The sequence below is a fragment of the Mustela lutreola genome, chromosome 7 (genome assembly GCF_030435805.1).
Source record: "Mustela lutreola isolate mMusLut2 chromosome 7, mMusLut2.pri, whole genome shotgun sequence".
Classification (NCBI taxonomy): Eukaryota; Metazoa; Chordata; class Mammalia; order Carnivora; family Mustelidae; genus Mustela; species Mustela lutreola.
Window position 1 is genome coordinate 74553524 of NC_081296.1, and position 24599 is coordinate 74578122.

At 41.7% G+C, this 24599-nt stretch overlaps 1 protein-coding gene across 1 annotated transcript in view; it reads right to left on the minus strand.

Annotated features, from left to right (window-relative positions):
• The window catches only part of SHC4 (SHC adaptor protein 4), a 136582-nt gene that overhangs the window by 74205 nt on the left and 37778 nt on the right, over positions 1 to 24599 (minus strand). The window contains exon 2 of the mRNA XM_059181486.1: positions 21813 to 21883. Coding sequence (XP_059037469.1) covers positions 21813 to 21883 — 71 coding nt within the window. The remainder of the gene's footprint in view (positions 1 to 21812; positions 21884 to 24599) is intronic.

Consider the following 24599-nt stretch of genomic DNA (forward strand, 5'->3'; position numbering starts at 1 on the left):
CTCTTTTAGGCGGGCTTCACCAGAAAGTTCGTTGTATACTTGCAGCGTATTTTGCTAGCAGTGAGCCAAGCGCCATCTTGTAATGGCGGGGACTTTCCCGGCCGGAGGCGGTCCCCGACAAAAACGGACACATAGATCAATAGAACAGAATAGAGAGCCTGGAAATAAACATATGCATACATGGTCAATTAATTTATGAAAAGAGGCAAGGATATACAAGGGAGAATGGACAGTCTCTTCAAAAAATGGTGTTGGGAAAAACACAACGGCCACATGAAAAAGAGTGAAACTAGACCACCATCTTTTTTTTTTTTTTAAAGATTTTATTTATTTATTTGACAGACAGAGATCACAAGTAGGCAGTGAGGCAGATAGAGAGAGAGGAAGGGAAGCAGGCTCCCTGCTGAGCAGAGAGCCCAACGCGGGGCTCAATCCCAGGACCCTGTGGTCATGACCTGAGCCGAAGGCAGAGGCTTAACCCACTGAGCCACCCAGGTGCCCCCCACCATCTTACACCATGCAGAAAGATTAATTCAAAATGGGTTAAAAACTTGAATGTAAGACCTGAAACCACAAAACTCCTAGAAAGAAAATATAAGCTCCTTGACATCAATCTTAACAATCCTTTTTTGGATCTGACTCCAAAAACAAGGGAAACAAAGGTGAAAATAAACAAATGGATAACATCAGATTAAAAGCTCTACACAGTAAAAGAAACCATCAACAAAATGCAAAGACAACTTACTAAATGGGAGAAGATATTTACAAATCATACACACTAATAATGGGTTAATATCCAAAATATATAAAGAACACATAGGACTTGATAACAACAACAACAGCAAAAACAAATAATCTAATTAAAAATGGACAGAGGATCTGAATAAAAAATTTTCAAAGAAGACATCCAGATGGCCAAAAGACACATGAAAAGATGTTCAACATCACTCATCATCAAGGAAATGCAAACCAAAACCACAACAAGATAACACCTCACACTCTCTGGAACAGCTATTTTTAAAAAGACAAGAAATAAGAATACTGGCAAGGATATGGAGAAAAGGGAGTCCTTGCACGCTGCTAATGGGAATGTAAATTGATGCAGTCACTATGGAAAACAGTATGGAGTTTCCTCAAAAAGTTGAAAAAAGAAATACCATATGATCTGGCAAATCCAATGCTGGGTTTCTATCAAAAGAAAACAAAAGCACCAATTTGAAAAGATATATGCACCCCTAGGTTCACTGCAGCATTACTTACAAGATATGGAAACAACCTAAGTATCCATCAATGGACAAATGGATAAAGGTGTGTGTGTGTGTGTGTGTGTGTAAACACACAATAAAATGCTACTTAGCCATAAAAACAATGAAATCTTGCCGTTTGTGACAACATGGACAGACTTTGAGGGTAACAGCTAAGAGGAATAAGTTTAGATAGAAAAGGCAAATACTGCATGATTTCACTTCCATAGGGAATCTATAAAACAAAACAAAATGAAACAAAACCCAGATTCGTAGATACAAAGCACAGATTAGTGATTGCCAGAGGAGAGGGGATTGGAACAGGGGTAAACTGGGTGAAGGGGATCAAGATATACAAATCTCAATTATAAAATAGTCATGAGATGTAACGTACAGCATGGGCAGCATGGAGACTATAGTCTGATATTGTATTAGCTTTGTATAGTGGCAGATGGTAGCTAGACTTATTGTGGTGATCATTTCACAATGTACACACGTGTCAAATCACTATGCTATACACCTGAATCTAATATAGTATTGTGTGTCAACTATACCTTAATATTAAGGAGTTTTAAGGGGTCGGGGCTTGGAAGCATTACCGATTCTGAAAATCTCATGTTACAGAACTCTGCTCAAAAGAAAAAAAGGAGAAACTTGTGCTTACGGACTTGCTTTTAAAAAGTGGGGATATCCTACATCCACGTTCACAGCAGTATTATTCACAATAGCTAAAACATGGGAGCAACCCAAGGGCCCATTGGCGGGTGAATGCATAAGCAAAATGTGATATATGGATACAATGGACTATCATTCAACCTGGAAAAGGAAGGAAATCCTGTACTATGTTACAACATACTTAAGTGAAATATACCAGTCACAAATAGACAACCACTACATGATTCTACTTACACTACTTACACGACACTACTTAGTGTCGTCAAATTCATAAAGACAGAAAGTAGAAGGGTGGTTGCCGGGACTGGGGGAAGGGGGACTAGGGTGTTATCATCTAATGGATATAGAATTTCAGTTTTGCAAGATGAAAAGAATTACGAGGTTGGCAGGTAGCAATGACTGCACAATATGAATGTATTCAATAGCACTGAGCTGCACACTTAACAATGGTTAAGATGTTTGTTATATATTTTTACCACAATAAAAAAAGAAAAAATATATAAAGAAAGTGGTTATTAATTTTTTTTTTTGGATTTGAGACTCCTGAGAATCACAGGCTCCCTCTGCAATAAAAGGTCTGCCTGTACAAACTTTTCTATTCAATTTTAGAGGATGCGCCCCACCCCCTCACCACCACCCACAGAAAACCATCTGTGGGGCTCTTGGGAATCCAGAGATCCCAGGCTAAGAACCACGGCTTTTAAAATAACCTCTCAAATTCCGCTTTCTCTGCTGATATCAGAGTTAACAAATCTGCAACCCCAGCCAGGGAAGAGATAGATGCTTGCATTTTGTTGCCTTTCTTCACAAAGATCTTTTCTTTCCCTCAGACTAGGACCCAGAGATTAACTGTAACATTTTCAAGAACAAATAGAACTTTCAGTGCTTTTCTGGAGTTTCAGCCACACCCTCAGACACTTTATAAATGGAGAAGAAAAAGAAAACAGAGAGCCCAGGAGGGGGGATTTCTCCCAGGACTGGGGGTGTCCCCACCATTCCAGCTGCCTGTGCAACCCGCATTTCTGCCTAACGCTTTTGGGACTGACAGGTCATGAGACATTCTCCAGCTAGCAACCATTCAGCCAACGTCCTTTCCTGGAGAAGCAGAAATTTTGGAGTTTAAATGGCTCAAGGTTTCCATTCTGGGAGCCTGCACTAGAAAGAAAGAGGGAGAAACGCCCCACAGCACCAACAGTGGCCACTTTGTTTATTGTTTTGCCACAAGAGAGGGAAGGGGAGAAGTGGGCTGATGTAAGAGAAGGAGAATGCAGTGGAAGATTTGCTTTTAAGCATATAAAACCCTGCCTACGCCATAAGACCAAAAAAAGATATTTTGTCTGTCTTCACAGAGTCCAAACTAATCATCCAAACAAAGCCACCTTTCTTCATCAACCCTTAGCCACAACAGTACTTAGGTTATGATCTTTCTGTGTCTTTAACCCTTAAACAGTTAAACTCTAGTGGAAGCAAAGTCGCCTAACCCCCCGCTCCCTTGTTTTAGGTTTGGAAGGCAATATCACAATCCAGGACAAAGTGGAAAGTTTAATAGGGGGAGGGGCTGTCGGATAGATTGTGTCTAGTGAATGTCAAAATGCCGTCCTTCAAGAAATAGGAAAGCCAGAAAATGTGTAACATGAAACCAGGCAAAAGGCCCAGTGGAATGGTTCAAGGCAACTCTTCCCACCTACACACACACTCACACACACACACGCGCACACACACAGAAGAAGTGGTTTTAATTTTGCCCAGGCAAATAGAAATGAGAATAAATTTTAATCACAGCAAAAACCTCTTCCAAATAAAACTCAAAACTAATCAGGCTAAACAAAGTCGCCTGTGTCTCCCTGTTATCTCCTAAGGGACTTTCCCTTATTTTTCCTCTCCCGCATGAATCCTTCCAGAAATCCGTGCACAGCATCAGAGGCACAGGTTGTCAATGTCTCAGAGTACCTTCGATTCGGTGAATGAAGAGCCTCGGGAGCGCCTCAAGCCCCACCTCAGTGTGGTATTATGTCGTACCATTGTTTTAGGGAAACCAGCACCTTCTTTTTTGAAATCTTTGCTTGTAGAAGATCAAGGCCCCGTGATCTATGTGTTCAATTTTGTTCAGCTTGGCGAAATTAAAGACATTCAAAAATCTGTGTAAGTCCTCTGACAGGATGTTATAGAACATGAGCCTGCCTCTGTGGCGATAAGCACACAATGAAGGTAGTCAGCACCCACAGACCTGTAGAAAATGGAAAGCTTCAAACTTCCTTTGTGCTGTTATCAAGGGGCATCACCCTTGCACTCTAGGAGGGTAGACACAGCCCATAAAATATATCCTTTCCTTTAGAAATTGGCATTTCAGGTCCCAGGACGGTCAAATAAAACTTTTCAGGACTGCCCACACCTTCTGTTCTCACACTGACTTATCGCACCTCTCTGTCCAACCTGAAATTACGTTTACAATTGGATTCTAAAGTACGTTTGCAGTTCTACCCAGTTCAGCAACCACAGGAAACAGTTGTCCTGTCTCCTCCATGAAGCTACCCTTTGGCTCCAGGGCAAATGTTGCCCCATCCAGTGCACTTGACTGAGCGAGGGACCCCCTGCATCACCCCTCCTCCGCAAGTCTCCTGTGGTGAACAGAAATAAACTGCTGATTTTCTCCTATCCCCACAATGATTTCCTGTAACGGAATCACATATTTCAAAATGCAAACACCTAGACCCACAAGAACACCTTCCAAGTGGTTAAGCCTTATGAAAATGACAAGAGAGAAGTGGGGTTGATTTCATACAGAACACCCTGAAATCTGTAAAAGATTGGAAACAAAGAACTGTTTTCCATTACTTTGGGATAAACTGGGCTTTTCTTAAAAACAACTCTGTTTTGGATAAAATATTCAAGATACGATGAAGGCATGTCTTTGGGAGTGACAGAGTGAAATGGTACACAGTGTGGTCACTTATAAGTCAAAGGTCATTTTTTGAAAAGCCAAAACAGATCCAACTTAATCATCCACTTTATGTACCCTATTTCACTCCAAATGATGTTATCTACTTCCAAAAAGTAGGCCTGTCTTCAAAGAAAGAAGATTGGCAGCATTTAGGATTTTTCAAACAGTTTGCCACAGAGGTATGTAGACTACTGAGCAAGAGAGTAATTGGTAGAAAAAGTACATGACTTCCACACTGTTTTTGTTTTAAATACCTCTGGCTATTTGAAAGGCCATTTGGCATATATTATAGATTTTACCTTTTTTTTTTTTTTTTAATGTGTGTGTGCCCACTTCAGAGGAATTAATAACTGGCCCAGCCAGTTGAGTCCACTGTGGCAAATAATGGTAGGACAGCTAATGCCTGAGTATCTGCTAAAAATTCAATAGCATAACCGTTTAAGTACATAGTGATTCAACTTTAAAGTACTTAAGAATCAATGTAGGATGCAACCAAGGATGCTGGTTAAGATGTAGATTCCCGGAACTATTCCTGGAGATTTTAATTCTATAGGTCGGGAGTGGGGCCCAGGAGCCTCCAGGTGATTCTGAAGCAGATTAGTCTATGTGCCATGCAGGTGATTAAAATTTTTCTTGGTGGAAAAATGAAACAAGATGGGACCGGGGAGGGAGACAAACCATAAGGGACTCTTAATCTCAGGAAACAAACTGAGGGTTGCTGCAGGGGAAGGAGGTGGGAGGGATCCCATCCCTGAATGATGGACACTGGGGAGGGTATGTGCTATGGTGAGAGCTGTGAATTATGTAAGACCGATGATTCCCAGACCTGTACGCCTGAAACAAATAAACATTATATGTTAATAAAAAGAAAGAAAACTTCTATCGGTCCCACTGCACAGGCTACCTGGTTCTCTGTTCTGCTGTTTCAAGCAGACGGTTGTGCTTGTAGACGCTAAGGAATTAGGTCACGGAGTCCTAGCAGCTAGGGTAAGGACAGACACACTGCCTATCAGCTTGATGATGTTTCATTTGGGGGGAAATGTGTCTTCAGCTGAGCAATTCAATATGCTGGGCCAGATACTTGGTATAATCCCCTCCTCTCGCCCACCCCCTTGATTCCTGCCAACCTCCTTATGGAAGGGCTTTCACCAGAGGGCATCTGGAGGTCCTGGACATCTTTGCTCACGTCGCCCCCTGAACACACAGGTGGTAAGGAGTGACCTGCTTTCTCTCTTCCATCTGGCAGCCTGGATGCCAACAGGCCTCCTCCACCTGTCCTTCCAAATGCCCTCATGCTCTAGGTAGTGGTTCCCAACCTTGGCCACACACTAGGGAAACACAGGGAGCTTTAACAAATCCTGAAGACATGGTCTCATGTTTTAACTGATGCAGGGTGGAGCCTGGAGACTGGAAGGGAGAGCTCTGCAAAGCTCCCTCAAGTGTTTCTAACAGAGCTAACGCGGACAGTCTCTTAACAGCAACCGTTGGCATGCCTTTCCTCTAAAGGGCCAGACAGTAAAAACCTTAGGCTTTGCTGACCATACGGTCTCTGTCACAACAACTTGACTCTGCGGTCAGAGCTAGGAAAGCAGGCACAGACAGCATACACATGAATGGGCGCGATCGTGTCATGGTAACACTTATGGCACTGAAATCTGAATTCCATATACTTTCCACATGCCATGAAATGATCTTTTAATTTTTTTTTCCCCTGAACCATTTAAAAAGGTCAAAACCATTCTTGGGTCACAAGGTGGCAGAATCAAAATCAGGAAGTAGGCTGACTTAGGCCCTCAGGCTGTGGTTTGCTGACGTTTCTCCTGAAGCAAACCAGAAATGAGTATCAGAGGCTTTGGGGTCATGGTCAGCTATGGAAAACCCATTAAAGCACAACCTTTTAATCTTTGCAGAGATTATTTATATATATTTGGGACTTGGCCTTAATTCAGTTTCTTGGTACAGGAAGATGGGTTTTATAAGAGGTGGGTCTTCTGTGTAAATATAAGAATTATGGAACTACTTTTGCAAACTGTGAATTATCATCTCCCCTTCTTTGTCCCTCCTACCAGGCTCAGTGGAGAAAGTGAGGTACTGAAATTCTTTTTGTTTTGTTTTGTTTTAATATCAACTAACCTTCATTAAGTGATGCCATGTGCCTTATCCAGAGCAAACTATATGAAGGAATACAGAAGTAAATGCTAGTGCAAAAGTACAGTAAATGTTAAAAGGGAAAAATGTTAAAGGCTTTAATTCATCTCTCATTCCTCTTCCACATGGTGACAGATCCTGGAAAAAGGCTGGTTCAGTGGGCTCTGCAAACACACAGCCAAAGTTTCAAAAGTAGCTCTCTTCCAAGTTCTGTGACCCTGAGCAAGTCACGGCTTTATCCTTATAATGGCTGTCTGCTTTAAGAAATGGGTCTAACCTGCTTTTGACAATGCCTAGTACCCAGCAGGGTACTCCCTGTGTTATAACTGGGGTGCTACAGTTAATACGTTAAAGAAGAGATCCAATCATGTCTGTTATGCAACGAGTAATGGACAGTACAAGTTTCTAAAAAGGCAGAACGCATCAATGTTTAGACACTTCGTGGCACTGAATCACAGTGTGATACTTTTTCCCAGCTCCACCTTCAGCGCAGAGGTACTCATGGCCCCTATTGTTGGGGTGTTCACTGCTAATGGCTCACAGCTAAGTTCCTTCTTCAGAAATGGTCTTCTCCTTAAAGCAGTTGCCTTGCCCACAGATCCGTTCCCTCTCCCGAGAGAGCGGGCATCCAATGATAGGTCAAGATGAAGTCCAAAGACCTGGTCTCTTTGCCCGTGAGATCTGCCTAGGCTTTGTTGAAACAGCATCGCTGGTCAATCTCCCCGCTGCCCGGTCCTCCCGCTTCCCTCCCTCCCTCACAGGTTGGTCCTGAGAGCCCACCCAGTAAATCTCTGCACTTCACTCTCCATCTCGGTGTCTGCTTCTACATTCAGGCTCAGCCCTGACTCAAGAGCCGCTGCCATGAGCTTGACACTAGTGTACACATTTAACTAGAGGTGGTCTTTTTTTTTTTTTTTTTTTTTTTAATAATCTGTGTTGTTACAGATGACAGTGGAAAGAAATTATTTTCAGAGAAATTCTCATGAAGGGCTCAGATAATCTGGATCAAACAGATCCACTTGCATATTGTTCAATCGTATGTGAAAGCACCCATTTTCCTAGAGTAGGTGCAGCTCTCGCAAGCTACAGCTCATGTTTCATTAAAGGGATCAGAGCTGCACACTTATTCTGTGAGGCAATTCTCAGTTTTCCTAAGGAGAATACCAACAGGACATGGAACAAGTCTGCCTGGCAGGTGGAGATGCACCAACTGTCCTACATTTCCTTTGGCCACAAAGGTCTCTTTTTATCAAAGAAAGGACTCTTTCATGCTGAGATTAGTTTTTAATGAATTTTGAGTGCCTTCCATCTGGCTCGCTCTTCCCAAAAGGAACTGCATCATTGATTTTTCCAGCTATATATACACAGACATATAGCAAAATTTAGAACTCGCTGCTCTGGCATTCCCCAGGCTTTGCCCTTTTCTTAAAAATAAAAACAGAACAACAGTAAAAACCTCCAGATGCTTTGGGGGATTTTCTGGAGAACCACCTTTTCAAAATGAAGGGGTTTCCTTATGATCCATGGCCCAACTATAAACCTCATTGTGAAACCACAAGATATGCTTCTCTTGTACTGTTGTTCTCAACAGGTGCTTCCAGGACCAGCAGCATCAGTAAAACCTGGGAACGTGACAGTCTTGCAAATTATTGAGTCAAAAACCTTGGGATTAGAGTACAACATTCTGTGCTTCAGCAAGGCCTCCAAGTGACCGATTCCCTTGCATGCTAAAGTTTGAGAGCCACTGTCTGACACAATCTTTATTTGTCCTTAGTAGAGATTGGAAAACAACACTAAAAGTATCCTCACCTACAGATTTATGAGTACTATTAGGAAGGCCCTTCCAGAGAGAACCCACAAATGAGGAATCTGGCATATTGAACCTAGGCCAAATTCCAAACTGAGTACTCAACCTTTCCTTACTCTGTCATTTCTGGCTTTCAGCATTTCCCGGAGCTTTGTTCCTTAAAGTTCTCTCATTTTGATGAAGGCAAGTTCACAGGATTCAGGCAGAACTAGTTTCTGGTTCTACTACTTATTAACTTGCTAGGTGACCTTGGGGAGTTCCATAATTTCTCTAAGTCTCGGTATCCTCATGGGCAAAATAAGATCAATAGTGGTATCTTTTTTACAAATGTTAACTTTTGTGATGATGACAATGCTGATGATAGTAGCTATTCCTTAGTCATAAACTACTCTGTTGACTGCTTGCTAATAGTTGAAACTAGGAAGAGGCTGAAGCCAGTTCCATGGGGATTAAGAAATCTTCCTCTTCATCTGAATCAACTTCTTGAGCCCCACGGGTCTTTGAACGAAACTGAGTATCTTCAGCGATTTTATTTTTATTCCTTTGTGTAGCAATATTTATGAATGGTGTCCACATGCCAAGCACTCTGCCTTGGAGCTAGGCGCCTGACCCAATTGTCTAAGAGTTCTTCTGGAATTTGACCTTGATGCCAGATTCCATGTTGTTAGATCCTCTAGGTCTTTTCTGCTTTTCTCTGACTACCGGCAAGGACGTCCAGATTCACCTCAAGATCTGTGATCGAGGCCTGAGAAAACTCTTGCTTAATCAATAAATATTTATTGATCCAACTATATCTTGAGCATTGTGGCTTTAAAACCTGCCAGCGCTATGGACCAGGCATCAAGAATCTTCAAACCCAAAGATGACAGATGATGGAGCTCTTTCTTATGATTAGTCCACCAAAACAGAACCACAGGAGACCCAACCCTTCCAGGCCAGGCACAGTCTGGGATGCATTCTGAGCTTTTTAAAGAGGCTTCCATGAATCTGTAACTTTAGTGTTTCTAGGGACATCGGCTCAAAAGGCCTATTCTACTTGCACTGTTAATGATTCAAACCAGTGTGTCTGTCAAAATCAAAACCATGGCAATCAACAGCAAAACTATTCTCTTGCTCCTGAAGAACATTTGTACTGACTATACTTGAGAATGCTTGCCATGCTACAAATCCAGTCCTGACTTCCATAGGAAACTAAAAAGGGCTACAAAAGGGAGATACTCAAATGCTTTCTCATCTAGCTCTGCACAGTAGAGAAGGCCTGGGAATAAAATCACTGGAGAAACTATTTCACTCAGCAATGAGAGCTAAAAACACTGGGGTCTCCCCCAAATACAAAATGCTAAATGTTGAAATTCATGCATTTTAAGCTCTGAATTAATTTGTTCCTCCTCAAAACACTTGAGGCCATCCTCCACCATCCACACTTAGACATGGGCAGCTAATCATTCTCACTTGGCTCAGTAGATGTGTACATTCGACCTTTTTGAGAGTGTGTGCTTGTGTGTGTATGTGTTTGTGTGATAATACCTACCAACCTGTAAATTGCCATAGACTCATATGAACAAGTTAACAGGCCTTGGTTTTAGCTACAACATATTTTCAGAAAACACTTCATAAAGCGGATCACACTTTCCATGGAAAAGATGCTATCATTGGGATCTCATTCCTGACCAAAGACTCCTCCGCAAATAAAATATAGATACCGTAAACAACTTGTCATGGAACAAAAATAATGACCATTTTACAAACCTGTATAAATATCTGAAGCATTAAAATACTGCCCTTGATGAGCCCTGGGTGATACACACAACTAATGAATTGTTGACCACTGCATCAAAAACTAATGATGTACTATATGCTGACCTACTGGACATAATAAAATAAACTCCCCCCCACCAAGAAAAAAACCAACCTCATTGCTCTAAATCCTATAAAAGGGAAATAAACATATATAATACCTATACATGTAGTCTCAAAGTTTCTATCACCCCACAAAAATATAGCTCAATTGAATTATGTTCTAAAATTAATGGGCTAGCTTTAATAACATGAAACATCTCATTAACAATTTAGCAAAACTTGGATTTTGGTGGAGCATTTTGGGGATGATTTAAATAGTGAAGTCTTTTTTTTTTTTTTTTTTTTTTTAAAGGTGTCCAAGGAAATTGATCTAATGCCTTCTTTTCCCTATGAGGTAGAAATCTATGTTTTCCTGTGTTTACTACCTCCATCTCATAAGCCTCTTTCTCCTCCTGCTTTTTCTGTTCTTCTTCCTCCTCCCCAGCAACTCCACTACCCAATATATGATTATTACAGAAATACCATATTTTCACAGTTCAACTCTGCCTTGGCCAAAGATGATTAGAGCAAGATAAGGTCTCAATCACTATCTCTTCTGGGAATCTGAACATTGGAACCAAGAGAACCAGAGATGGGGAATCTCTGGAGTCCTCCAGCTGGGGCCTGGGGGCCTGGGGACCCCAGACCCCCGTCCTCCTACTGGTTTATTCATGGTTTTCCAGGTTCCGTGAGCTGCCCCAATGTCCCTTCAGAGCCATTTTCTGTTATTTAAAGCAAAAGAACTCTTAATAAATATACCTAGGACAAGTAGATGCACTTAAAATGATTGCTTCCACCTGGAAGCTGGGGTCAAAGCAAGTACTACTCATACTTCACAACCTCAAAAATGCACACAGCAAATGACGAAAACACCTAACAAATCACTAAGCGCTATATACTTTCACTTTACGTATTAAACACATGGCAGGAAAACCCTTATCCCAAACTGTTCCTCTTAGTTATCTCCATCGAGTTGTCTGGTTTTTCCTTTTACTTTGCTCTACTTTCCAGTTCCCAAATAAGTCAGATTTACTTTTTGTAATCAGAAAAAAAAAAAAAACACAAAAAACTCTTTTTCACTGTAAACAGTGAAAAAAATGTTAAGCATGAGATATCCCACAGAGGATTGACATCGGCGATGATGATCATAGCCGAGCTGTTGTTCTCTCACTTAGAAGTGATTTTTAAAGATGACTCAGGCCTGCTGTTATTCTCTCAATGGTCCCCCACTGTCTTAGTCTATTCACGGCGAAAAGAGCAGTTTCTTAGCTTCAATGCACTGTCACTAGAAACACTAAGCACTGTGGGGATAGGATATGGAGTGGGAGTACTTGCGTTTGAGCTCCAGCCAAAGAGCTGTGTGGGCTTGGGCTGGTCACTTACCTTCTCTGAGCCTCAGCTTCCCCTGTTTTAAAATGGGGGAATTAAAGTACCCCCCTCTCAGGGTGTTTGTACAGTTCAAAAGAGACCACGGATGCAAAAGGTGTGTGCATGGGAAAGAAGCACTAACTATTGGTGTCTACTCTCGCTTCCTGTCCTCCAGCAGTCCTCTCAGCCAGTGCAGTTTTTGGCTGGGCTTCCTCACCAAAAAATTAGGAGAAGCCACTCTGCCCTCTGAACCAAATTCTCTTGGCTGAGGACCTGCTGGAAACTCGGGCCCTGAAGCTTCAGTTATCCTTCTCCCACTGGCTTTCATCAAAATAAGATTCACCTATATGGTACTGAATATTCCCAAAATATAACTCATCTGTCAAGTAACCATACTTAAAAAAAAAAAACCACAGTAAAATACACGTATCATAAAATTTTCCATTGGGACTGTTTTCAAGTATACAGTTCAGTGGCATTGAGTCCATTCACATGGTTGTACAACAGTAACCCCCATCCATCTCCAGGACTCTTCAACTTCCCAACCTGAAACTCTGTCTCTGTGAAGCACCGACTCCCTCCCAACAACCCCAGCCCTTGGCAACCACCACTCTACTTTCTGTCTCTGGATCTGACAACTCCAGATACTTTGCAGAAGTGAAATCACACAATATCTGTTCTTTGGTGACTGGTTTATTTCACTTTGCCTAATATCTTCAAGGATTTGCTAGGATCTGAATGTTTGTGTCTTCCCAAAATTTGTAAGTTACAATCGTCTTCCCCAAAAGGGATGATAGTAGTAGGTGAGGTCTTTGGGAGGTCTTGAGGTCATGAGGATGGAGCCCTCATGAATGAGATGGATGCTTTTACAAAAGAGATATCCCCAGCCCCTTTTGCAATACAGTAAGTCTGTGATTCGGAAAAGGGCCCTCACTAACCATGCTGTCACCTTGATCTCAGACATTCAGACCCTGGAACTCTGAAAAATAAGTATCTATTGTTTATAAACTATCTGAACTGTGGTATCGTGTTACAGCAGCCCAAACAGATTAAGACAAGACTTATCCATGTTGTAGCATGTACTGATTTCCTTACTTTTTTCTCAGCTTTATTGAGGCATCATTGACAAATAAAATTGTCATGTTTTTAAAGGGCACAATGTGATGATTTGCTATACATAGACATTGTGAAAGGACTCCCACAACCTACCTAATTAACACATCCATCACCTCCCATATTTAACTTTTGTGTGTTTCTGTGTGTGTGAAAATTCTTAAGATCTAGTCTCAGCAAATTTTAACTATACAATACAGTATTATCAGTCACAGTCACCACGCTCTGCATTAGAGCCTCAGACCTTGATCATCTTAACATTAAAAGTTGGCACACTTTTGGGTGGCTCAGTGGGTTAAAGCCTCTGCCTTCGGCTCAGGTCATGATCCCAGGGTCCTGGGATCGAGCCCCGCATCGGGCTCTCTGCTCAGCGGGGAGCCTGCTTCCCCCTCTCTCTCTGCCTGCCTCTCTGCCTACTTGTGATCTCTGTCTGTCAAATAAATAAATAAAATCTTAAAAAAAAAAAAAGTTGGCACCCTTTTAACAACATCTCCACATTTCCCTCAAGCCCCAGCCCCTGGCAACTACCATTCTACACTGCTTCTATGAGTTAGACTTTCTGTTGTTGTTCCTCTTTTTTTTTTTTTTTTTTTTTAAGATTCCACGTATAAGCTATACCATACAGAATGTCTTTCTCTGGCTTATTTCACTTCGCATAATGCCTTTTAGGTTTATGCATGTTGTCACAACTGGCAAGATGTTCTTCTTTTTTAAAGCTAATATTCCTGGGTGTGTGTGTGTGTGTGTGTGTGATCTGGTTCATCTATTTGTCTATCACTGGACACTGGGGTCACTTCCACATTTTGTGTATTGCGAATGATGTTGCTCTGATCATAGAAGTAAATATCTGTTTGAGTCACTGTTTTTGAGTCATTAAGAATTATACTCCCAAGTGGAATTGCTGGATCATATGGTAATTCTATTTTTAATACTTTTAGAAACCCCCATGCTGTTTTCCCTAGTGGCTGCACCATTTTACATTGCCACCAAGAATGCACAAGAGTTCCTAATTTTTCCACACCCTGCTAAGATCTGTTATTTTTCTGGGTTTTTTTTGAATTTGCGTATTTGTGTTTTCAATAATAGTCATTCTAATGAATGTGAAGAGCAGTCTCATCGTGGTTGCATTGATTTGCATTTCCCTAAAGACTAGTGACATTGAACATCTTTTCATGTGCTTGTTGCCCATTTGTATGTCTTCTTTGGAGAAATGTCTATTCAAGTCCTTTGCCCAGTTTTTCATAAAGTTGTCTGTTTTTTGTTTTTTTTTTTTTTTTTTTTTTTTTGCTGCTGTTGAGTTGTATAACTACTTTATATATTCTGGATATTAATTCTTTATCAAATATATGATTTGAATATATTTTCTTATTCTGTGGGTTGCCTTACACCTGTTCATTCAAATAGTAACTGTGTACCTGTATGTGAGAGACATTGCACTAATGACTCAGCAAAACAGTGCCACCAGCTTTCATACCCTCTCTCCCTTCACTTGACTCTGTCATGCTATCAGAACCTCCCTAATGTTTGGAAACATTTTTTAAAAATTATTATTACTAGATATTTGGAGTCTTCTAAAAGGAATTTAATTGACTATTTCATCTCAGATATCTGTGAATTGAGATCTTAGTCTTAAATAGGTTGTGAGGAACTGCGGAGCTATGAAACTTGACACTAGAAGAGACAGTCACTGTCCACACACACACACACACACAGCCCAAAACCTCCAGCAAGAGCTTCCTGCCATCTACACATGTGTGACAGGAAGTTCTTCCACTTTAATCAGTGCTTGCCAAAGAGTATTTGACTAATAGGTTTTATTGTAACTGTTCTCACCAGCTGACAAAGTTTATAAACCTTGACCCTGGGACACTGGACCCTCACTGGGGTCTTAACATTCTTTCCTGACCAATTTTTTTTTTCTCCTTACCACTCTCCTCGGTAAATCTCTTCATCGAGGAATGTTTCCTTGCGTGGCAAGTTAAGAGACTCAGTCCTCTCTACCCACATCTGGCAGTCTTTATTTCATATGCCATGTGGGCTACAATCCTACTGACTCCAATGGTCTCCTCAGAAGTCAAAAAAGAACCCACACACCAGATTCAGTACAGTTACTCTAAGTTTTTTTAAAAAGATTTATTTACTTACATGAGAGAGAGAAAGAGCAAGAGAGAGAGAGGACAGAGGGACAAGGAGAGAGAGAAAAACTTTAGCAGATTGTGCTGAACGTGGAGCCTGAGTCTGGGCTCAATCCCATGACCCTGAGATCACAACCTGAACAGAAACCAAGAAACGGACACTTAACAGACTGTGCCACCAAGGTGCCCCAGGCACTCCAAGATACACACACTTATTCCTGGGTAGCTGCAACCTATCTCATTCCTCTAATCCTCAGGATATTTAGGTAAATGCCAGCCTATTTTCAAATAGATACCTTATTTAGTCACCAAACATAGATATTTGACCTCTACAGAATACTTGCGCTCCTCACATTCGAATGCCTTAGAAACCACAAACACACGCCTTTATGTAAATGTTCAGCTGCACTGTGGATCTGCTTTGCATCAAATGGTTGCTAGTGTGCGTGCGTGTGCACACAGACACACCCCCCCACACCCACCCACAGTATGGATTGGTCTCTGAAGAACTGCTTAACATCCTGTTGAAGCCAAAGAATCAAAATTTCAAGATAGTGAATTAAATTTGCAGAATCAGTGTTCATTAGCAGTAATGTTTCAAACAGGAAATTGGTCCAATTACAATATCCTCTGAGTTATGATCTCTGGTTCCCCATTGCTTTAGCTAGTACCAAATCACACAAATAGCCGGCTTTGTGTCTATAGCAGCAGTTCGAAAAACGACACCACTCAAGGTTTTTTTGCCCCCATGGAATGGAATGGAATGGAATGGGGCAGATAAATTAATCCATGATGTTCAGCCCTTTACAGGAGGCTAGAGAAAATGAATCCCAAGCCAGGACCCTAAAAAGGGAACATTCACCACCCATTGTCTAACAACTTCCCATCTTCCTTCATAGACCCCCAGGGATGGCAATCACAGGAATGAGGCAAACCCACAGCCAGCAGCTGCTTCCCAGCTGTCAGGGAGCCTGGTGTGGGCAGATCCTGTGTTTGGTGTCTTGTGCTTAGTCAGGCTGATTTTATTACTAAATATGAGTTACAAACATAAGGCAATAAATACAGGAAGAGGATTGAGTAGTGAGACCACGATCTTGAGGTCCCTCCCACCTACAATGCACTCTGCCCCTTGAAGTAAATGACACCCTGTGATAAACGCGATGAACTAGTGGTGGGAATGTCACTCTGGAAAACAGTATGGACATTCCTCAAAAACTTGAAAATAGAGCTACCTCTGACCCAACAATTGCACCTCTAGGTATTTAACCAAAGATACAAATGTAGTGATCTGAAGGGGCACGTGCACCCAAATGTTTATAGCAGCAATGTCCATAATAACCAACCTATGGAAAGAGCCTAGGTGTCCATCAACAAATGAATGGATAAAATAGATGTGGTGTATATATATATATATATAATGGAATAGTAGGCAGCCATCAAAAAACTGAAATCTTGCCATTTGTAACAAGGTGGATGGAACTAGAGGGTATTATGCTAAAAGAAATAAGTCAGTCAGAGAAAGACAATTATCATATGATCTCACTGATATGAGGAATTTGAGAAACAAGACAGAGGATCATAGGGGAAGGGAGGGAAAAATGAAACAAGATGAAACCAGAGAGGGAGACACATGATAAGAGACTCTTAATCTCAGGAAAAAAACTGAGGGTTGCTGGGGGGTGAACGGGTAGGGATAGGGTGGCTGGGTTATGGACGCTGGGAAGGGTCTGTGCTACAGTGAGCGTTGTGAATTGTGTAAGACTGATGATTCACACACCTGTACCCCTGAAACAAATAATACATATGTTAATTTTTTAAAAAAAGGTGAAGGTGCTACACAGAAAGTGATGATAATCTAGTCCCGTGGCCAAAAGGTGACGTAGCTGTGCTCTACACCAGAGCTATGAATTTTCCACTCAGCTTTCTCATTACCAAGAAGTAAAACTTGCCATTAAAACAACCGATCCCACTCTGAGGGGGAAAAAAAAAATGTGTTGAACCAGATGTCCCCTCCACAGCTTCCTATGAAGTTCTGTTCTTTGGGGTTGAGAGTCAAGCCCTGTTCCACCAGCTCCACTTATTGGGTTTACTCGGAAATGTTGTTTATCCCCCCTTCCATAGCTGAGGCGATTTCCCACCTAGATACAAAGAAGGAGGCATCCTTAGGGAGAGATGGAAGATTTTTTTCTTCTTTGCCTGATGTGAATGCTCACTCAAAGAAGGGAAAACAGACTTAAGGCTTTAGTGACCTGACTTATTTTGTGTGAGTGTGTGTGTGTGTGTGTGTGTGTGCACACCCTGATTTAGAGCGAATGAGGCATTTTGTTTTCTTCAGCTTTGTTTTTAAAACCAGGATAGAAATTCCTTTTTGAAGAGTGCAGATGACACTATCATCCTTAGCATGATTTTTCTCTCATTTCCTCTTGATATTGTCTTCTAGACATTTTGAAGACAACTGTGGCTGTGAGCCTTTGTTCTAAATGATCGTGTTTCTCTTTTCTATCAGGAGAATCTCCTTCTTTGCCCATTTGCATGAATACCTGGTTACTCAAAACTGATATCTGGTCCTAAATCAGTCTGAAGGATAAATGCCTGGGTGAGAATTAGTGGTGGAACAACAGTAGAAACCACCCACGGGGCTCCTTTGGGGACTGAATCTGGAGTCAAGGAGGGAGGGGGGTGATGGAAGCTTTGAAAGGGGTACGATCCAGGGAACCGCCGAGAAAGTGAATGGCCTCTTGTCCTTTTCTTTGTTCTCTGCTCCATTTGAGGACTCTCTGTGTTCTAAAAGTCTTGTGCATTTACCCCTCAAACAATTGGCAGAAAGGTCTGTCATGAAGAGAAAAATTCAACTCCACCTTTCTTCTCTGTTTCAAATACTGACCCCCCTGGTAGATCTTAATCATGGCTCCTCCTTTGTCATCTGGAATTTCCCATTGCTCTCTCCCTATTGTCCGGAATAATGTATTAACTAATTTGGAGATGATGAGACCATTTATCATGAGTGGGACATCAGCCTGAAATATCGTTTGTATCCACGGGGGCAATGAGCCCCACTAGCTGACCAGCACTCACACCTGATTGATTTTACATCTATGTTTGATGGTAAGGGGAGGGAGATGGCTGTGGCCATACAAAATAAAACCCCTTCTTTATTCTAACTAGTCCAGTGAAATCTTTCTTCTCTTACTAATTAGGATTATGAGTTATATGACCTTCGCGAGCATGTGAACTTTAGAGTTTTTAAAATAATTAAAAACCTGATTAAACCTAAGGTTTTAATGATAACACCCATGACAACTGGTAACAAAGCAACTTGAAAAGTGGCCAAATGTCAAAATACATGCAGGTTGAGAGAAGAAAGGAGAATGAGATAAAGAAGGAAAAATTAAGAGAAGGAAGAAAAGTAAGTATCTGGGAAACGGTAGGAATTAGAGATTTTAGAGAAATCCTTGAACTTGCACAACTCTGCCCAGAGCACAGTGAGGTGTGCCTGAATCACTCGTGGGCGCATCTACAAGGATACAAAGATACCGTGCCGGGCACCTTCCCTTGGGTGTGTACATTAGTTATAAGTTGAATCTTCATGGCATAGAAAAAATAATCTTTTACCAATTGCTAAACGATAGGAAAATACAGACTTTCAAGTTCACAATGATTTAAAAAATCCATACTAAAATCAAAAGATACTATGTAGCTGAGAGGGAAGAATATCAAGTAGTCAGTTCTGCTGCAGAACAATTCAGCAACACACAACAAATGGCTTCAAAACAGTTCTACTGTTTGGTCTTGTTCGAAACCTTGAGGACATTATGCTAAATGGAATAAATCAGCCACAAAAGGACAAATACTACATGATTCCACTTATATGAGGTATCTAGAAGTAGTCAAATTTATAGACACAGAAAGTAAAATGGTGGTTGCCCTGGGCTGGGGGAGAAGGGGAGGAGGAGATATTATTTATTCAGTACAGAATTTCGACCTGGAAAGATGAGAAAGTTCTGAGACGGATGGTAAGTAACAGTTGCACAAAAACATGAACGTAATTAATGCTTCTGAACAGTACACTTTAAAAATGTTACAATAGTAAGTTTTAAGTTATGCATATTGTGTTACGATAAATAATAGTTTTGAACATTAAGTAACAGAGAAATGTTCAAGATGATAGAAGTAGTATCAACTATTTTCTAGATTTTTAAAAAATATTTTATTTATTTATTTGACAGAGAGAGAGATCACAAGTAGGCAGAGAGGCAGGCAGAGAGAGAGAGAGAGGGAAGCAGGCTCCCCGCTGAGAAGAGAGCCTGATGCAGGGCTCGATCCCAGGACCCTGAGATCATGACCTGAGCCGAAGTCAGAGGCTTAACCCACTGAGCCACCCAGGTGCCCCTGTTTTCTAGATTTTCTATAAAAAATCATTGTACATTCATGTATGAAAGAAAGACCAGAAAGGCATTCCGAAAGACAAAATGTTGGTAGACGTTATCTTACGTGAGATTTATGAGTGATTTTCTTTTTTCATACTGTTCTGTATTTTCCAAATGTTCTCAGTAACCATACAGTCTTTTTATAACTAGAAAATAAAATTTAAAAGCCTCTAGACAGACGGTAACTACACTTGAGGTGAGCACAGTATAAAGTATAGAGAAGTTGAATCACTGTGTTGTTCACCTGACACTAATGTAACATTGTATAAGAAATGTATACATTTGTCAACTATACACAAACTTCTAAAAAATTAAAAAATAAAAGCTCACCCCCTACATCTCTATCCCTCATCCTGCTTTATTATTATGGTAATGGCACTCATTACTACGTGAAACTCTGTTGTATATTTATTTGTTTCCTTTCTATAGTCTTGTTTCCCCAGCTAGAACATAAACTCCATGAGGTCAGATGCTTCTGCAGCCTCAATTCTTGAACAGTTCCAGGCACTTAATGGGCACTCCATAAATTTTTGAGTGAAAGAAAATAAGGAGGAGAATAAACAGGAAAAACAGTCATCCTCAGGTAAAGACAGGGGGCATTCCTTTGTCCAGGATCCTTATCCCAGGTACCTGGCATAGCTACTTTTTTCCCTCCCATCTGTATTCTGCTCAGGATTGGAGAAAGGGCTTTCTCCAAGTCGAGGATCATGGGGATGAAAATAAAGCCTGGACACAACCGAAGTAGGATTAATATGGGAGAAAGTCATCTAGATACCAGGTCACCTGCAGAATAATTGAAGGACTGAGAATGGGAAAGAGAAAACTCAGAAGAGAAGAAATGCAGCTATCTCCAAATCCCAGGATGCAGTCAGGTAGAACCATGTATTTATTCAACAATCTCCATTGAGCCTCCTCTGTGTGCCCAGAACTGAGAAAGCCACCAAGAGTACAAAAGAAGTAGAATTAGATTTCATCTGAGTGGCCCCGTAGGGAATACTGGGGGTTGGTGAGAAATTTGGGAAGACGGATTAGAATGCATCCTAGTGAGTCCAAAATAGCATTTCCTAAAGTGCATTTCATGGAATCCTAGGGATCCGTGGGATGTTCATTTATGTTACATGAAAAAAGGGATTCTGGGGCCAAATAAGTTTAGACAATCTAGTGAGAGGATTTTTTGAACTGCTACACAGAACTTCTCAGGGTTTTTAATATTCTCTTGTATACTGCCACTCTCCTAAAGAGCAATGTGATTCCTTCTTTCAAAACTTTGAACCACGCGACATTTTTTTGAGGCCCACAATTTCATGGGATGAGCCCTAGGAAGAGTTATCCTGTCTTCACAATGAGAACATTCACCTTTGGAAAGGGTGGCCTGCCACCACAGATGCAGATGGGCACTGTGGCTTATCCCTGAGACTCACGGCGACACCACATAGAAAAGATGACGGCTCCGTCCTGAATCACTCACATCAACCCAGTTCTCTTACCTCACCCCCTTACCTCACAATTCTCCCAGTTACCAGTCTGGACACTTGCTGTTCCTCTTTCCATTTTTGCCTTGAGCTTGACCTTAGGGACCCAGGCCTTGTATTTCTGCTTCTCACTTGTGCTCTGTGTAATCACGATTTGGGTTCTTCCCCTATGCTGGGTAAGGCTCCCCTGGTTCAACCCCACGCAGCTCACTGTACACACAGGAAGAAGATGCAAGTGGAGCAAGAGGGTTCTATGCCTCATAAGTGGGGAGAACGTGGGCTTTCTGACACAGAAAACTCTTCCCTGGTCTTCTTTTCAGCAACTTCTTAAACAGGTCTGAGGTTCTGTAATGGCCAATGTCTAGACATACTCTTAAATACTGTTGGTACTTGGAAAACTAGAGATTTCTATGACTTCATCATCTTATCGGTTCTTATATGGACTGCAGATGCTCCACCACACAGCTGGGAAGTCTTTCACATGATGAGGCCCTCACCCAAGGTCACTGGGCTATGTTCTACCTTCCAGCCATAAATAAAAGCCCATGGTAGATTTGAAAGCTTGCATGAAGTTCCTACAGGGAGAAACTGTTCTGACTTTAAACTGTAGCCTCCAAAGCCTCTTCCATTTTTGTTCTCTTACCTTGTAACTTGGGTTCTCATTCCAAAATCCAGTGACCTCATTGACTGCAGTACTTCAATACAGCCCATGTACTGAAATAAGAAGAAAGAAAAAAAGAATAAGTAGGGGTTAAAAATAGCACAATGATGTTTCTCATCTTCCTAGTGATTTCCTGGGAAACACCTTAAGTCAGCTCCTGATTATCAACTTAACATTGGCACAGCCAGCCTACCATTGATATTTCGGACCATTAATGGACACATGCCTTAAGCCTCAGTTGAGTTCTAAAACATCAGCTAAACCCCAGCCATGATATCGGGAAGGCAGGTAAATAAAGATGATGTGAGATCATTGGTTAAGGGCATGGGCTGTGTGCGTCTGACTCCTGGCTCTGCCACTTATTGGCAAGCTAAGCACGTGTCACTAATGGAAGCTCAGCACGTTACTCAACTTCTCTGCACTTCAATTTTGTCACCGGTAAAATGGGGACTACAATTAGAATTGTTACGGGAGTTAAATTTTTTCACATGGGTGAAGCTCGTAGAACAGCCCCAGGTAGCTTGCATGTGCTCCAGTGTCATGTGAGGCAAACAACAGAGGAACAGTGAAGCTCCTAAGGAGATAAAACAAGCATCTAATTGCAGAAGTACAGAATTTAGTCATAGAAGAAGATCGTTCTTTTTCACAAGATCATTTACTGAAAGGGTTCCAGAAAGGAAGAAAGAGTCATGTCCTATGCCAGGAATGGGTAAGCTTCCCTTGAACATGGAGTATTGGGAAAGGAATTATGACTTGTAAGGGAAAAGAGAGTTTATATTTATTTAATGTGGAAACCATGGTGGGCTGCCTGTACAAGAGCGAGGTGGGCAATCTGTGTGTGAGAAGCCTCATGTCGGCAGCAGTATGGTGGTGGGTTATTAGTGAGGGGAGAGGTGAGGATGTTCCTGTCAAGGGAGAAGTAATGAGAGCCCACACCGAGGAGAGATGGCGGCAATAGGAAGGAGGGGACAAATTCAAGTGACGTCATGGAAATGGGTACTACACGATTCGGCAGTTGGTTTGATGTAGAGAATAAGAGACGAGGATGAGTCAAGTATGACTCAGATGTTTCCAGCCAGGGTAGCAGAGGGAACAGTGATTCCATTAACAGAAACCGGAAAACCAGGAGAGGGGAAGATGATGAGTTGGTTTGGGATGCATTGACTGAAAGACATTGGTGGAGTATCCAGGAAATGACAAGCCTGCAGTTGAAAATTGGATTCTGGAATGGTGGAGAAGAATTAAGCCTAGGGATGCAGACTTAGTAGTCTTCTGTGTAGCTTTGCCAAGTGAGGCTGTGGGAGTAAATCCTCTTAGCAGAGCCTTAGCTGACAAGGGAGAGACTTTCTCCGAGAATGAGCTCGGAAATGTTATGAGAGCCAAGCGGTCTGATTGAAAGTGATCTGTCAGCTCCTTGGAAATTTTATGCTTCCTGTTTAGCTTTCCTTTGGAAGCCTTCCAGCCTCCCTCTGCTTGGAAATGGCAAAAGCACCGGGGAAGGATGGCAGGATCTGAGGGGTGCCTCCCCAGACACTTCTTAGAGTATTTCTGAGCAAATTCTGTAGATGTAGCATCTTAATGGCATACCAGCCTACCAAATGTTGCCCAGAGCCTAGTGCTGGGACAGCTGGCTGGCCAGGACAATCACCTCGTGATTCTCAGCCAGATTCATTTATTACACTCCTCTTGGGTCTCTAGTCTTGACACAACAAAAAAAAATTTTGAATGCTTTCTATCATTCCAATCATGCTTAACTTCCCCAGGTTAAGATATAACTGGGAAAATGAGTGAAGTCTAGAGAGTTCTGTCCAATAATCCATAAGACTTAATAGGAAAGGAAATCTAAATATGGTAGAAAGCTCATCTCAGAACTACCAGGAAGGGGCACCTGGGTGGCTCAGTGGGTTAAGCCTCTGTCTTCGGCTCAGGTCATGATCTCAGGGTCCTGGGATTGAGCCCTGCATCGGGCTCTCTGCTCCACAGGGAGCCTGCTTCTCCCTATGTCTCTGCCTGCCTCTCTGCCTACTTGTGTTCTCTCTCTGTATGAAATAAATAAATAAAATCTTAAAAAAAAAAAAAAAAAAAAGAATTCCTAGGAAAGGAGATTCCAAGGGTTCAAGCTTTACATGGAGGTGCACTAAAAAGATTGTTTTTATATCCTCATTGGCTGCCCCAGTTTCTTCTACCTTCAGCGTCTTCTCCCATTTCAAGACTTAGCTCCAGGTCCCCTGTTTCCTGCACCCCTCACCCTGGAAAAAATGAAGTCTCCACAAAGTTGAGGTACGGGTCTGGGCTACACCTCCAATTCCCGCAGGAGGCATTGTCAGTACAGAGATGGGTGTCATCTTTCCCTTCAGTGGTAAATCATCAAGATGAGGTAGTCCTAACCAGCCCATCAAGGCACATTTTGAAAATGTAAACACCTACATTTTTCCACCTACATTTTCTGCCAGAGTGACTTTTCAAAAGTACACATCAGGCCATGCCTCTCCTTTGCTTGAGACCCCTGGTTTTTATTATCAAAACAAACATGTTATAAATGCCCAGACCCTGTGTCTTCTCACCCCTCCTTAACCTCCAACTTCATCTGTGTCACTCTTCCCCTCTACACTTCACTGCCACATTAGTCTTCTCTCTCTTCCTCAAATACACCCAGTTCTTTGCAAACACAGGGCTTTTGCCTTTGCCCCTTCCCCTCTCCCGTTCTGCATTTCTCTTCCCCCATCTCTTTCCAGGACTGACTTCTTCTCATCCTTAATGTTTTAATTT